This window comes from Salvelinus alpinus, chromosome 2, assembly GCF_045679555.1.
Source record: "Salvelinus alpinus chromosome 2, SLU_Salpinus.1, whole genome shotgun sequence".
In the NCBI taxonomy this organism is placed as follows: Eukaryota; Metazoa; Chordata; class Actinopteri; order Salmoniformes; family Salmonidae; genus Salvelinus; species Salvelinus alpinus.
The window spans coordinates 24,007,213-24,020,544 of NC_092087.1; the positions used below are offsets into that span (position 1 = coordinate 24,007,213).

The 13,332-nt window shown below is 42.2% G+C and overlaps 1 protein-coding gene across 3 annotated transcripts; it reads left to right on the forward strand.

Annotated features, from left to right (window-relative positions):
* The first annotated feature begins 597 nt into the window (after positions 1–597).
* On the forward strand, positions 598–12,799 carry LOC139557183 (tubulin monoglycylase TTLL3-like). Of its 3 annotated transcripts, none has more exons than XM_071371652.1 (15): positions 598–891; positions 1,598–1,810; positions 3,377–3,490; positions 3,693–3,796; positions 3,894–4,053; positions 4,157–4,206; positions 4,286–4,414; positions 4,566–4,680; positions 4,908–5,021; positions 5,118–5,310; positions 5,419–5,567; positions 5,727–5,970; positions 6,095–6,354; positions 11,773–11,948; positions 12,058–12,799. In XM_071371652.1, the coding sequence occupies exons 2-15, from the start codon at positions 1,714–1,716 to the stop codon at positions 12,679–12,681; spliced, it is 2,529 nt and encodes an 842-aa protein (XP_071227753.1). In that variant the 5' UTR covers positions 598–891; positions 1,598–1,713; the 3' UTR covers positions 12,682–12,799. The 3 variants fall into 3 exon arrangements, with proteins under 3 accessions (XP_071227753.1, XP_071227770.1, XP_071227761.1); XM_071371660.1 differs by lacking the exon at positions 598–891 and adding an exon at positions 905–1,136; XM_071371669.1 differs by lacking the exon at positions 1,598–1,810.
* Positions 12,800–13,332: the final 533 nt, after the last annotated feature.

The window sequence follows — 13,332 nt, forward strand, 5'->3', positions numbered from 1 at the left end:
GAACCATGACCTTGCACAGTCATATGACATATCCCACATGGAGCAATTGGCCGTGGGAGTGGGATTCTCCTGATTTTCTATTTAAATATCCGTTAAACATGGTTGAGATATGGATAGATATCAATGCATGGTCGTACAAAAAAACAGAAATAGTACATGTTTGTAGTTCTTGTTTCTTTGAACCAGATTCTATTCGGTTGCGCTTTTTTTCATAAGCGGGTATTGACCGCCACCTAGTGGCCATAAGCATACATCAAAGTCTGACACGTTTTTCTACAGCTTAAAATATTGCAACATTGTAACAAGACAGCGATTTTTTGTTCACTGTAGACAATCCAACAACCTTTCAAGAGCAGAATGCTACGCATCACAAATATCAGTTCTTACTTTCTAGATTTCCATAGATTAATTAACCACTCATGATGAGACAAGCAGGGTCGTGCAGTAAATTAAATTGAATGATGTATTGAGGTAATTTCATCTGAATGAATGAAATATCCAAAATACATTGCATTTATTTTGCTTTGAGCAAAACGTTTGCCTATGTAATCTAGCCCTCTCACTGCCTTCGCGTGGGCCATAGCTAGAAGGGATACAGTTTATGTCAAATTGACGTCTACAGTTGCATTTTTGTTCGTTTTAGCTAACCCTAATCATTTTCCTAAACTTAATTATCCTAGCCTGCTGCGTAAATTCTCCTAACCTGCAACTAAAAGTCAATTCTGGTCAATTCTGACATAAAATGTATCCCTTCTAGTCAAAACTCTTCACATGTCTTGGTCTTATTCACCGTTGGTATGGAGACACTAAACAGGCAGCAGAGAGAAATGGCAATGTGAAGATTGCGCAGGTGCGACCCTGCAAACTGAAGAACGCACCACATCCGATGAGGTGAGTGAAGTAGACCTATACCCTAAAAATCGCCTTATGACAAATAGTCCCCCCACCCCATAAGCAGAGAACGTGCGAGGAATTGCGAAATGTATTCCTGGGAAAATGTTACGCGCAGTCGTGCAATCACTTTGATCATTGTGGCGTCACAGTCAGAGCAGTCGATACAGGTGTCTCTAGAAGCGTGGGTGTCTTGTAAACGAGCAGCAAAATAACGAATACGGAAGTGTTGGTATGAGAAAGAGGTAGTCTATTTTTGTGTTTGCCTGGTCAATGACAATGTTAATTTTTGTCATTGAGGATTTTTGGTCAGTCCCTTAGCTAAAGTATCCTCCTGCTGTGTTGTTCTGTGAATGTCACAGATATCCTATAGCTAAGCTATTTAGAACGGGGCCAGTGCTCTACTGTCTGAAGAAGGTAGCAGGTTAGGTGTAACACTGCCCTGTCCAGGGTGTAAGAAACGTGACAGGTGTAGCCAAGTTATCTCTGCTCAGCAATTTGATCCACTTTATAGTTCACTGCATCTAATAACAACCCACAGCACTAACAGGACACACACAGTGCATGCTACAATAAACTGTCTAGCATTAGATAAACAGTGAATGTAAACATTTGCACAGATATGACATGTGCTTGTATTCATGCATTGGATATTATAGTTATCCTTAATTGAAACCTCACAATAACTTGTGAATTATTTTTACAGTTACTATGGCAAACTGATCAAGCCAAACAGCAACAACTTAAAGAAGAGCACAGCTAGAGACATGATATAGGGAGTAGAGATCAGGGGTCCCTTGGCCAGTGAAGGCCAGTGTCTCTATGGAGGCCCCCAAGCCCCCAAAGTGTGTCCAGCCGGGGCAGAGGGAGGAGGGAGATCGGGGAGCTGATGGAAGCCCAACACCGTGCATTGACAGTGGTGAGGGAAGCCAGCTGTAATCATCTGTCTGCCAAAGACGAGGAACAAATGTATATACAGTATGTATGTACACTACCGTTCAAAAGTTTGGGGTCACTTAGAAATATCCTTGTTTTTTAAAGACAAGCAAATGTGTCCATTAACATAACATTGATCAGAAATACAGTGTAGACATTGTAATGTTGTAAATGACCATTGTAGCTGGAAACAGCAGATTTAAAAAAAAAAAAATGGAATATCTATATAGGCGTACAGAGGCCCATTATCAGCAACCATCACTCATGTGTTCCAATGGCACGTTGTGTTAGCTAATCCAAGTTTATCATTTTAAAAGGCTAATTGATCATTAGAAAACCCTTTTGCAATTATGTTAGCACAGCTGAAAACTGTTTTTCTGATTAAAGAAGCAATAAAACTGGCCTTCTTTAGACTGGTTGCGTGTCTGGAGCATCAGCATTTGTAGGTTCGATTACAGGCTCAAAATGGCTTTTTCTTTGCAACTCTGCCTTGCACCCCGGAATCACCTCTTTACTGTTGATGTTGAGACTGGTGTTTTGCGGGTACTATTTAATGAAGCTGCCAGTTGAGGACTTGTGAGGCGTCTGTTTCTCAAACTAGACACTCTAATGTACTTGTCCTCTTGCTCAGTTGTGCACCGGGGCCTCCCACTCCTCTTTCTATTCTGGTTAGAGTCAGTTTGCGCTGTTCTGTGAAGCGAGTAGTACACAGCGTTGTACGAGCTCTTCAGTTTCTTGGCAATTACTAGCATGGAATAGCCTTCATAGCCATGGAATAGGCCAGTTTTATTGCTTATTTAACCAGAACAACAGTTTTCAGCTGTGCTAACATAATTGCAAAAGGGTTTTCTAATGATCAATTAGCCTTTTAAAATTATAAACTTGGATTAGCTAACACAACATGCCATTGGAACACAGGAGTGATGGTTGCTGATAATGGGCCTCTGTAAGCCTATGTAGATATTCCAGAAAAAACAAGCGGTTTCCAGCTACAATAGTCATTTACAACATTAGCAATGTCCACACTGTATTTCTGATCAATTTGATGTTATTTTAATAGACAAAAAAATGGCTTTTCTTTCAAAAACAATAACATTTTTAAGTGACCCCAAATTTTTGAACGGTAGTGTATGTATGAAGAGTGTTGAATAAGTCATAAGGTCCCACTCTAAAATGTCAGATTGTCAAATGTTTGAATACAGAGGCCAGGTATTAAAATGCAGTGTGTTTGCTCTTTCGATGCTGGGCTGAAGAGGTCAAGGTATAGGCTTCAATTACACCCCAAGGGTTTGTGAACTTCATGGCATATTTATCTGCTGTGCACATTAGGCCTACATGGGGATGTAATGATGTTCTTATGTTTTTCCCTTAAAGAGCGTCTAGCATGTCATGTTACTTACTTGTTAGTAGATTCTGCTAACTGATCAACGTCATTGTCACAGCAACGTGTATTGGTGTGACTGAATACAGAACATTGCTCACCTTTGCTAGAACACCAACCAAACCCCATGTAGATGGATGGAGTTGTGTTTTCGCTCCTCATATTCAGAACCTCTAGGAGAGAGAGACCCCAGTAAAGACCAGCAGAGCAAAGCCCTGTGCCAGCAACACACTCAAATGTTCCTGAACCTCACCACAGAGAAGGGCCTACAGCAAATACCATGTAAGCCTAGACACAAAACATTCAGACACTTAACACTGACTAACCAGTCATACTAAACATGGACTTGTCTTAGGTACCACTTATAACAGTACCATCAACTAACAGTAGATGAGAATACAGTTTGACTTGAATGCGTAGCTTATAAAGTGGTTATTACCGCTGCTGTATCTGAGTTGTATGTTTATGTATGTGTGTATATCAGCGCCACCAGGTGAGGGAAGAGTGAGGCGCAGCTTGCTCAACCTGCCCATCATCAACCCAGAGAGACTGCGGACAGCAAAAGTACTGGTCGACAAAGCTGTAAAGGTAAGAATCTAAAATAGGACAACCCGCTATATATGTGATACTTAAGGTCATGTAGATACTATTTATATATCTCTCTCTGTGTGTCTTTTTCTCTCAGATGCGTATGGTGTTCTCCATACAGGGTCCATACCCTGTGGTTCGGGCTGCCCTGAAGGCGAGGGGTTGGGTAGAGCGCCGCCTGCCGCGTCCAAACCAGCACTGGAGCCGGTGCCGTGGAGATGATGGGAATGATGCTGATGACATTGATGATGACGATGGTGAGACAGGAAGGCCACTGCAAATCTTGTAGTAATTGATTCTAACTATCATTGACCATTAGCCTAAATCCTAGATTGTAATCTCCCTCTATGCTCTGCTTAGACAGCCCAGACGACAGAGAGGAAGACCCAGATGACATGTATGACCTAATGGTAATAGAACGGAAGTGTGTGTGTGTGTTGGGGGGGGGGCACATTTTTTATGTCTTTCCCCTGCCCATCTATCTTACAGTCTCGCATGGTGAGGAACGAAACGTCATATTTCTATTGGACGACGCGTAGAGAGACAGTGGACAACCGCTCATTGCGAAAGGAACAGATGACCAATCACTATGCCAAAGCAGGCACCTTCACCACCAAGGTTTGATGGCTTTCACATGGGAGACCCTGAAATGAACAAACTCTTTACCTTTTCAGTCTTTGATAATTTTTATACTCACCACACCTATGTAGGCTATGCCTGTCTTCTCTCCATCTCTCTCTCTCTCTCTCCATTTCTCTCTCTGTCTCAGGTTGGGTTGTGTGTGAACCTGAGGAACCTGCGTTGGTTTGATGCTGCAGACCTTGACTCCTTCTTCCCACGCTGCTATAGGCTGGGGGCAGAAGATGAGAAACATGCCTTTATCGGTCAGAATCCTCACCGGTCTCTTTCCACACCCCGCGTTCTGATCTGCCTATTTCCCCCCCTCTCTATCGAAATGCCTCACTTCTATAGTCTTAGGGGGATTTACAGTACTGCCTCTCCTTCCCTTTCATTTTCCATACTTTTAGGCGTGGGGGGGCAACCTTCCTGTGGCAACCTCTATCTGACTTGCTCTATTTCTCCCTATCTGTCTCTCTGTCTCTCTCTATAGAGGACTACAGGAGGACAGCATGCACAAGCCTTATACAGTGTGTTGTGGAGAGGATTCGGGGTGAGCGAGGAGAGGGAGGTGGTACAGCTGGATCAACTGACCAATCATGTCAAAGTAAGGTATTCCTCACAAAAAGAGGCATACCCCCTCAATCCCCCCAATTTAGGTCAAACGGAGCTACAGGCTTCATTGTCTTGTCCAATCCCTTAGGTCAGAAAAAAGCATGCAAGCGTCGAGCCATGTCATTGGTGGCCTCCAGAATGATTGACAGTGCACTAAAAGTTTGCCAGGACTTCCTGGACAGCTTGGAACACAATGACATAGACATTGCCTTGGAAACACCACCATCCCTAACAGAACAAGAGTGGCTGGAGTTCATCCACAATTACTACCTGGTTGTCCAGTGAGTACTCCATATAGTAGGATCATTATGTGTCTCTGTCATGTCAGTACACGCATCTCTTTGTCAGTGTATCTCAGTGGCACTTCTTACTCTCTCTCTCCCTCTCAGTGATGGTGTAGAGATAGAGGAGAGTTTTCACTATGTGAACAGCTGTCAGGCTATGTTGCGGAAGCTTCGTGATGTCAATCCACAGCTAGACACAGACGGTATCCACAACATCTGGATAGTCAAACCTGGGGCCAAGTCCCGGGGCAGAGGTGAGTTCCAAGTGGGGAAGAAGAGACAAGTGTAGTAGTACTTTATTTAACTGTATCCTCATGCTGTATTTACCTATGATATTTATTTAATGCTGCTTATAGTGTAGGCCTACAGTAACTTTGTTTTTGTGTCCCTTCCATGTCCCTCCACCTGTGCAGGCATCATGTGTGCCAAGCGGCTGGATGACATCCTGAGGCTGGTGGACAGTGACCCAGCCCTGATCAAGGATAGTAAGTGGGTGGTGCAGAAGTACCTGGAGCGCCCCCTGCTGGTCCACGGCACCAAGTTCGACCTCCGCCAGTGGTTCCTGGTGACTGACTGGAACCCTCTCACTGTCTGGTTTTATAAGAAGTGCTACCTACGCTTCTCCACCCAGCCCTACTCAGTTGAGACACTGGACAGGTAAGGGGGACATTTTTACCCTGTTGTTATTGGCATTTTACCATGTTGATTCCACATTTCACCTTGTTGCTAATTTCCTATGGTCTCATCTCCCCTGTTCCCCTCTATATCCCCCTTCTTCCAGTTCTGTCCACCTGTGTAACAACTCCATACAGAAGCACTTTCAGCCCTCCCAGCAGCGTCACCCAGAGGTGCCTGAGGACAACATGTGGTCATGTGACCAGTTCCGGGCCTTCCTGTCTGGACAGGGCCGAGCAGCAGAGTGGGGGTCTGTGGTGGTCCCAGGGATGAAGAAGGCTGTGGTCCACGCCCTGCAGACTGCCCAAGACCTGGTGGAGTCACGCCGAGGGAGCTTTGAACTCTACGGAGCCGACTTCATGCTAGGTGTGAATGATGTCAGTGGCATCAATATTTGTTGTTATTGGCAGTGAAGTTCAAGTTTTATTGTCACATGCACAAGTACAGTGAAATGCTTCACTTGCAAGCTCTACCCAACAGTGCAGTAATCAATGAATATCAAAATAGTATAACTAATTTAAAAAAAATACAAATTAAAAATTCAAAAATATACATATATATATATATATATATATATATATATATATATATATATATATATATATATATATATATATGGTGCCTTCAGAAAGTATTCATACCCATTGACTTATTGCACATTTTGTTGTGTGACAGCCTGAATTCAAAATGGATTAAATATTTTTTTTAATCTCACCCATCTACTCATAATACCCCATAATGGCAGTGAAAACATGTTTTTCAAAATGTTAGCAAATTTATTGAAAATGAAATACAAAAATATCTAATTTACATAAGTATTCACACCCTGAGTCGAATACTTTATTTTTTGGCTGTGATTACAGCTGTGAGTCTCTCTGGGTAAGTCTCCACACATTGTGCAACATTTCCCCATTATTCTTTTAAGAATTCTTCAAGCTCTTCTGGCAAATTGGTTGTTGATCATTATTAAACAACCATTTCCAGGTCTTGTCGTAGATTTAAGTCAAAACTGTAACTTGGCCACTCAGGAACATTCACTGTCTTCTAGGTAAGCAACTCCAGTGTAGATTTGGCCTTGTGTTTTAGATAATTGTCCTGCTGAAAGGTGAATTAATTTCCCAGTGTCTGGTGGAAAGCAGACTGAACCTGGTTTTCCACTAGGATTTTGCCTGTGCTTTATCTCCATTCCGTTTCTTTTTTATCATGAAAAATACCTCAGTCCTTAACGATTACAAGCATACCCATAACATGATGCAGCCACCACTATGCTTGAAAATATGGAGAGTGGTACTCAGTAATGTGTTGTATTGGATTTGCCTCAAACATACGGTGCATTCTGAAAGTATTCAGACCCCTTTACTTTTTCCACATTTTGTTACATTACAGCCTCTAAAATGGATGAAATAGTTTTTTCCCCCTCATCAAACTTCACACAATACCCCATAATGACAAAGCAAAAACGGGTTTTTAGAAATGTTTGCTAATTTATTTAAAATAAAAACTGAAATATCACATTTACATAGAGTTGAAGTTTACATACACCTGAGCCAAATACATTTAAACTCAGTTTTTCACAATTCCTGACATTTAATCCTATTCAAAATTCCCTGTTTTAGGTCAGTTAGGATCACCACTTTCTTTTAAGAATGTGAAATGTCAGAATAATAGTAGAGAGTAATTTATTTCAGCTTTTATTTCTTTCATCACATTCCCAGTGGGTTAGAAGTATACATACACTCAATTAATATTTGGTAGCATTGCCTTTAAATTGTTGAACTTGGGTCAAACGTTTGGGGTAGCCTTCCACAAGCTTCCGACAATAAGTTGGGTGAATTTTGGCCCATTCCTTCTGACAGAGCTGGTGTAACTGAGTCAGGTTTGTAGGCCTACTTGCTCGCACACAATTGTTCAGTTCTGCCCAGACATTTTCTATAGGATTGAGGTCAGGGCTTTGTGTTGGCCACTCCAATACCTTGACTGTGTTGTCCTTAAGCCATTTTTCCACAACTTTGGAAGTATGCTTGGGGTCATTGTCCATTTGGAAGACCCATTTGCGACCAAGCTTTAACTTCCTGACTGATGTCTCATCAGACCAGAGGACATTTCCCCAAAAAGTACGATCTTTGTCCCCATGTGCAGTTTCAAACCGTAGTCTGGCTTTTTTATGGCGGTGTTGGAGCAGTGACTTCTTCCTTGCTGAGCGGCCTTTCAGGTTATGGCGATATAGGACTCGTTTTACTGTGGATATAGATACTTTTGTACTGGTTTCCTCCAGCATCTTCACAGGGTCCTTTGCTGTTGTTCTGGGATTGATTTTGCACTTTTCGCACCAAAGTACGTTCATCTCTAGGAGACAGAACACGTCTCCTTCCTGAGCGGTATGACGGCTGCATGGTCCCATGGTGTTTATACTTGCGTACTATTGTTTGTACAGATGAACATGGTACCTTCAAGCAAAGAGGCACAGAGTTTGAAGGTAGACCTTGAAATACATCCACAGGTACACCTCCAAAACGACTCAAATGATGTCAATTAGTCTATCAGAAGCTTTTAAAGTCATGACATAATTTTCTGGAATTTTCCAAGCTGTTTAAAGGCACAGTCAGCTAAGTGTATGTACACTTCTGACCCACTGGAATTGTGATACAGTGGATTATAAGTGAAATAATCGCAAACAATTTTTGGAAAAATTACTTGTGTCATGCACCGAATTGCCAAAACTATAGTTTGTTAACAGGACATTTGTGGAGTGGTCAAAAATGAGTTTTAATGACTCCAACCTAAGTGTTTGTAAACTTCCGACTTCAACTGTAAGTATTCAGACCTTTTACTCAGTACTTAGTTGAAGCACCTTTGTCAGCGAATACAGCCTAAAATGTTCTTGGGTATGACACTACAAGCTTGACAAACCTGTATTTGGGGAGTTTATTCCATTCTTCTTGGCAGATCCTCTCAAGCTCTGTCAGGTTGGATGGGGAGTGTTGCTGCACAGCTATTTTCAGATCTCTCCGGAGATTTTCGATTGGGTTCAAGTCCGGGTGCTGGCTGGGCCACTCAAGGACATTCAGAGACTTTTCCCGAAGCCACTCCTGCATTGTTCCCAGTCTGAGGTCCTGAGCGCTCTGGTACAGGTTTTCATCAAGGATCTCTCTGTACTTTGCTCCGTTCATCTTTCTCTCAATTGTGACTTGTCTCCCAGTCGCTGCCGCTGAAAAACATCCCCACAGCATAATGCTGCCACCACCATGCTTCACCGATGGGATGGTGCCAGGTTTACTCCAGACGTGACACTTGACATTCATGCCAAAGAGTTTAATCTTGGTTTCATCAGACCAGAGAATCTTGTTTCTCATGGTCAGAGTCCTTTAGGTGCCTGCTGGCCAGCTCCAAGCAGGCTGTCATTTGCTTTTTACTGAGGAGTGGCTTCCGTCTGGCAACACCACCATAAAGGCCTGACTGGTGGAGTGCTTCCCCAGATATGTGCATCGACACAATCCTGTCTCAAAGCTCTACAGACAATTCCTTCAACCTCATGACTTGATTTTGCTCTGACATGCACTGCCAACTGTCTGACCTTATATAGACAGGTGTGTGCCTTTCCAAATAATGTCCATTCAATTGAATTTACCACAGATGGACTCCAATCAATTTGTAGAAACATCTCAAGGATGATCAATGGAAACAGCAAAAATGTCAAAAAACCTGTTTTCTTTGTCATTATGGGGTATTGTGTGTAGATCGATGAGTAAAAAAAAAAAAAATGTTTAACAATTTTTGAATAATGCCATAACGTAACAAAATGTGGAAAAAGACAAGGAGTCTGAATACTTTCCGAATGCACTGTACCACTTTGAATTCAGGACAAAACATGAATTGCTTTGCCAATTTTTTATGCAGTATTACTTTAGTGTCTTGTTGCAAACAGGATGCATGTTTCTCTTCACTCTGTAGTTACTCCACAATAGTAACCTAATTGACAATGTTGTTGATCCATTCTCAGTTTTCTCCTATCACAGTCATTAAACTCTGTAACTGTTTTAAAGTCACCATTGGCCTCATGGTGAAATCCCTGAACGGTTTCCTTCCTCTCCGGCAACTGAGTTAGGAAGGACGCCTGTATCTTTGTAGTGACTGGGTTGTGTTGATACACCATCCAAAGTGTGTAATTAATAACTTCACCATGCTCAAAGGGATATTCAACGTCTGGTTGTTGTTTTTGTTTTTGACCCATCTAACAATAGGTGCCCTTCTTTGCGAGGCATTGGAAAAACAAACTAAAACGCAAACAAAGGGGTTGAATACTTATTGGCTGAAGTTATTTCAGCTTTTCAATTTTAATGAATTTGTAAAAAAATTGAAAAAAATCATTCCAATTTGGCATTATGGGGTATTGTGTAGGCCAGTGACAAAAAAAAACACTATTTAATCCATTTTAAATTCAGGCTGTAACACAATAAAATGTGGAAAATGTCAATGGGTGCGAAAAGTTTCTAAAGGTAAAGAAAACATAAATAAGAGAGGAAGCTATATACAGGGTCAGTGCCAATACCACATTTACAATTTACAGGGATACTGGAGTATTTGAGGTAGATATGTATGTATTAATTAAAAATGAAAAGCTGAAATGTCTTGAGTGATAAATATTCAGCCTCTTTGTTATGGCAAGCCTAAATAAGTTCACTACAAATTTGCTTAACAAGTCACATAAGTTGCATGTACTCACTCTGTGTGCAATAATGGTGTTTAACATTGATTTTTGAATGACTACCTCATCTCTGTACCCCACACATACAATTATCTGTAAGGTCCCTCAGTCAAGCAGCGAATTTCAAACACAGATTCAACCACAAAGACCAGAGAGGTTTTCCAATGCCTCGCAAAGAAGAACACCTATTTGTAGATGGGTAAAAAAAAATATATCCCTTTTGAGCATAGAGAAGTTTTTAATTCCACTTTGGATGGTGTATCAGTACACCCAGTCACTACAAAGATACAAGCGTCTTTCCTAACTCCAGTTGCCGGAGAGGAAGGACCGCTCAGGGATTTCACCATGAGGCCAATGGTGACTTTAAAACAGTTAGAGTTGGATCAACAACATTGTAGTTACTCCACATTACTAAACTAATTGACAGAGTGAAAAGAAGGAAGCCTGTACAGAATAACAAATATTCTAAAACATTGCAACAAGGCACTAAAGTAATACTGCAACAAATGTGGCAATGCAAAGTGTTATCTTTGGGGCAAGTCCAATACAACACATTACTGAGTACCAGTCTCCATATTTTCAAGCATAGTGGTGGCTGCATCATGTTATGGTTATGCTTGTAATCGTTAAGGATTGGGGAATTTTTCAGAATAAAAAATGAATGGGATGGGGATGAGCACTGGCAAAATACTAGAGGAAAACTTGGTTCAGTCTGCTTTCCACCAGACACTGGGAGATGAATTCATCTTTCAGCAGGACAATAACTTAAAGCACAAATCTACACAGGAGTTGCTTACAAAGAAGACAGTGAATGTTCTTGTGTGGCTGAGTTAATCTGCTTGAAAATATTTAGTTATTCATTAAAAATATATATTTTTACAAAAACGGATTTTTCTTCCACTTTGACATTTAAGTATTTTGTTGTTGACAAAAAAAATGACAAATCAATTTTAATCCTGCTTTGTAACAATAAAATGTGAAGCAATACAAGGCACTGTACATGTAAACAGGAGTAATAGTGACCAGTAGCAGGATAAATAGGTAGATACTAATATGGTGGGACATCTTCTGTTCCAAAGGTCGTGACCTGAGGCCATGGCTGATAGAGATCAATGCCAGCCCTACCATGGCCCCCTCTACAGCAGTGACAACACGCCTGTGTGCAGCCGTGCAGGAGGACACTCTACGGGTGGTCCTGGACCGTCGGTTGGACCGAGGGGCACACACTGGGGGCTTTCAGCTTATATACAAACAGGTGAGGTGTGTTTGTGTATGCCTTTTAGTTAGGAAAGGGAAGTTTAATGTACCCCTGAATAAGAGGTTGTACAGATGTCATCTCTCTTTCTCTCTGTCTCTGTCTATAGGTAGCAGTGGAGGTGCCTCAGTATGTAGGGGTCAACCTGCTTGTTGAGGGCTCCCAGATCAGACGGCCCCGCCCTCCTCCTCAAAAAGTCTCCAAACCCTCTAAGTGTCGTACCAACCAACCAGCGCCAAGACGCCCTCCTCAAAGCAAGGAGTACGAGGCTGTGGCAGAGAAACCCAAGCCTGCCCCCTCTAAGAAGGGTCTGAAGTCTGAGGTACGACACCTTACCTTCTCTGGCTTCAGAGTCCAGACCCCACTTTCTACTGAGAGGCCCCTGGCCGGGGAGTCCTGGAGGCTGCAGCGTCTGGGCCTGGTTGACTCCCTCCAGCTGCCCCCCAGGGCCCAGTCCCGCTCCATGGACTGCTGGCGGAGACCCCAGGTTATTGTGCCCTGGTCAGGGCGAGCACGCCCCTTTGCTACCCCTGATATTTACAAAGGCCCTGTCCTTCCCCTGGAGGTCATCAGCCTTCAAGACCCAGACAGGGAGCCCAGTGCCCTGCTTGTGCCCACTCCTCTGGTCCCCCACGCTGAGTTCAGGTTCCAGAAGTTTTTCAGGCAACAGAACCTCCACCGTAGGGTGATCAGGACCACATGTGTAGGGAGAGGAACTCACAAGAGCTCGTGAAATGGATCGGTTATTGAACCATTCACTGACTGCTGCCTGATTTTGAAAGCTGTCTTTTTGCACTCAGCCATTGTAGGCCTACCTCATCATAATAAAGTCAGTATTGTATCCACTTAGATTTTCAGTCTTGGTATGTTTTTCCCTTTATACTGATTTATTTAGATAACTGTGTACTGTAGTCTTTTTGTTCAACTTGGCAACCTGGTCTCAGAGCATTTTGTATTATTCTGTACGGAAATCTGAGATGGTTATCATATTGTATGCATAATATTTCTCAGATTATTACCAATTCCACAAGGTATGACTCCAAACACCCAGAAAAGGCTACTCCTCGATGTTATCCTCACAAATAATCCTGATAGGTATCAGTCTGGTGTTTTCTGTAATGACCTTAGTGATCACTATTTTACAGCCTGTGTTCGTAATGGCTGCTCATTTAAACGACCTGTCCTGATTTGTCATAGACGCTTTAAAAAAAACTTTAATGAGCAAGCCTTCCTTCATGAACTGGCCTCTGTAAAATGGTATAGAATCAGCTTGATCCCCTCTGTTGAAGACGCTTGGCCCGTCTATTTTTTATATTTTCAGTGATATTGTTAACAAACACGCACCCATAAAGAAAAAGATAATTAAAAACAGGTTCAGCCCCTG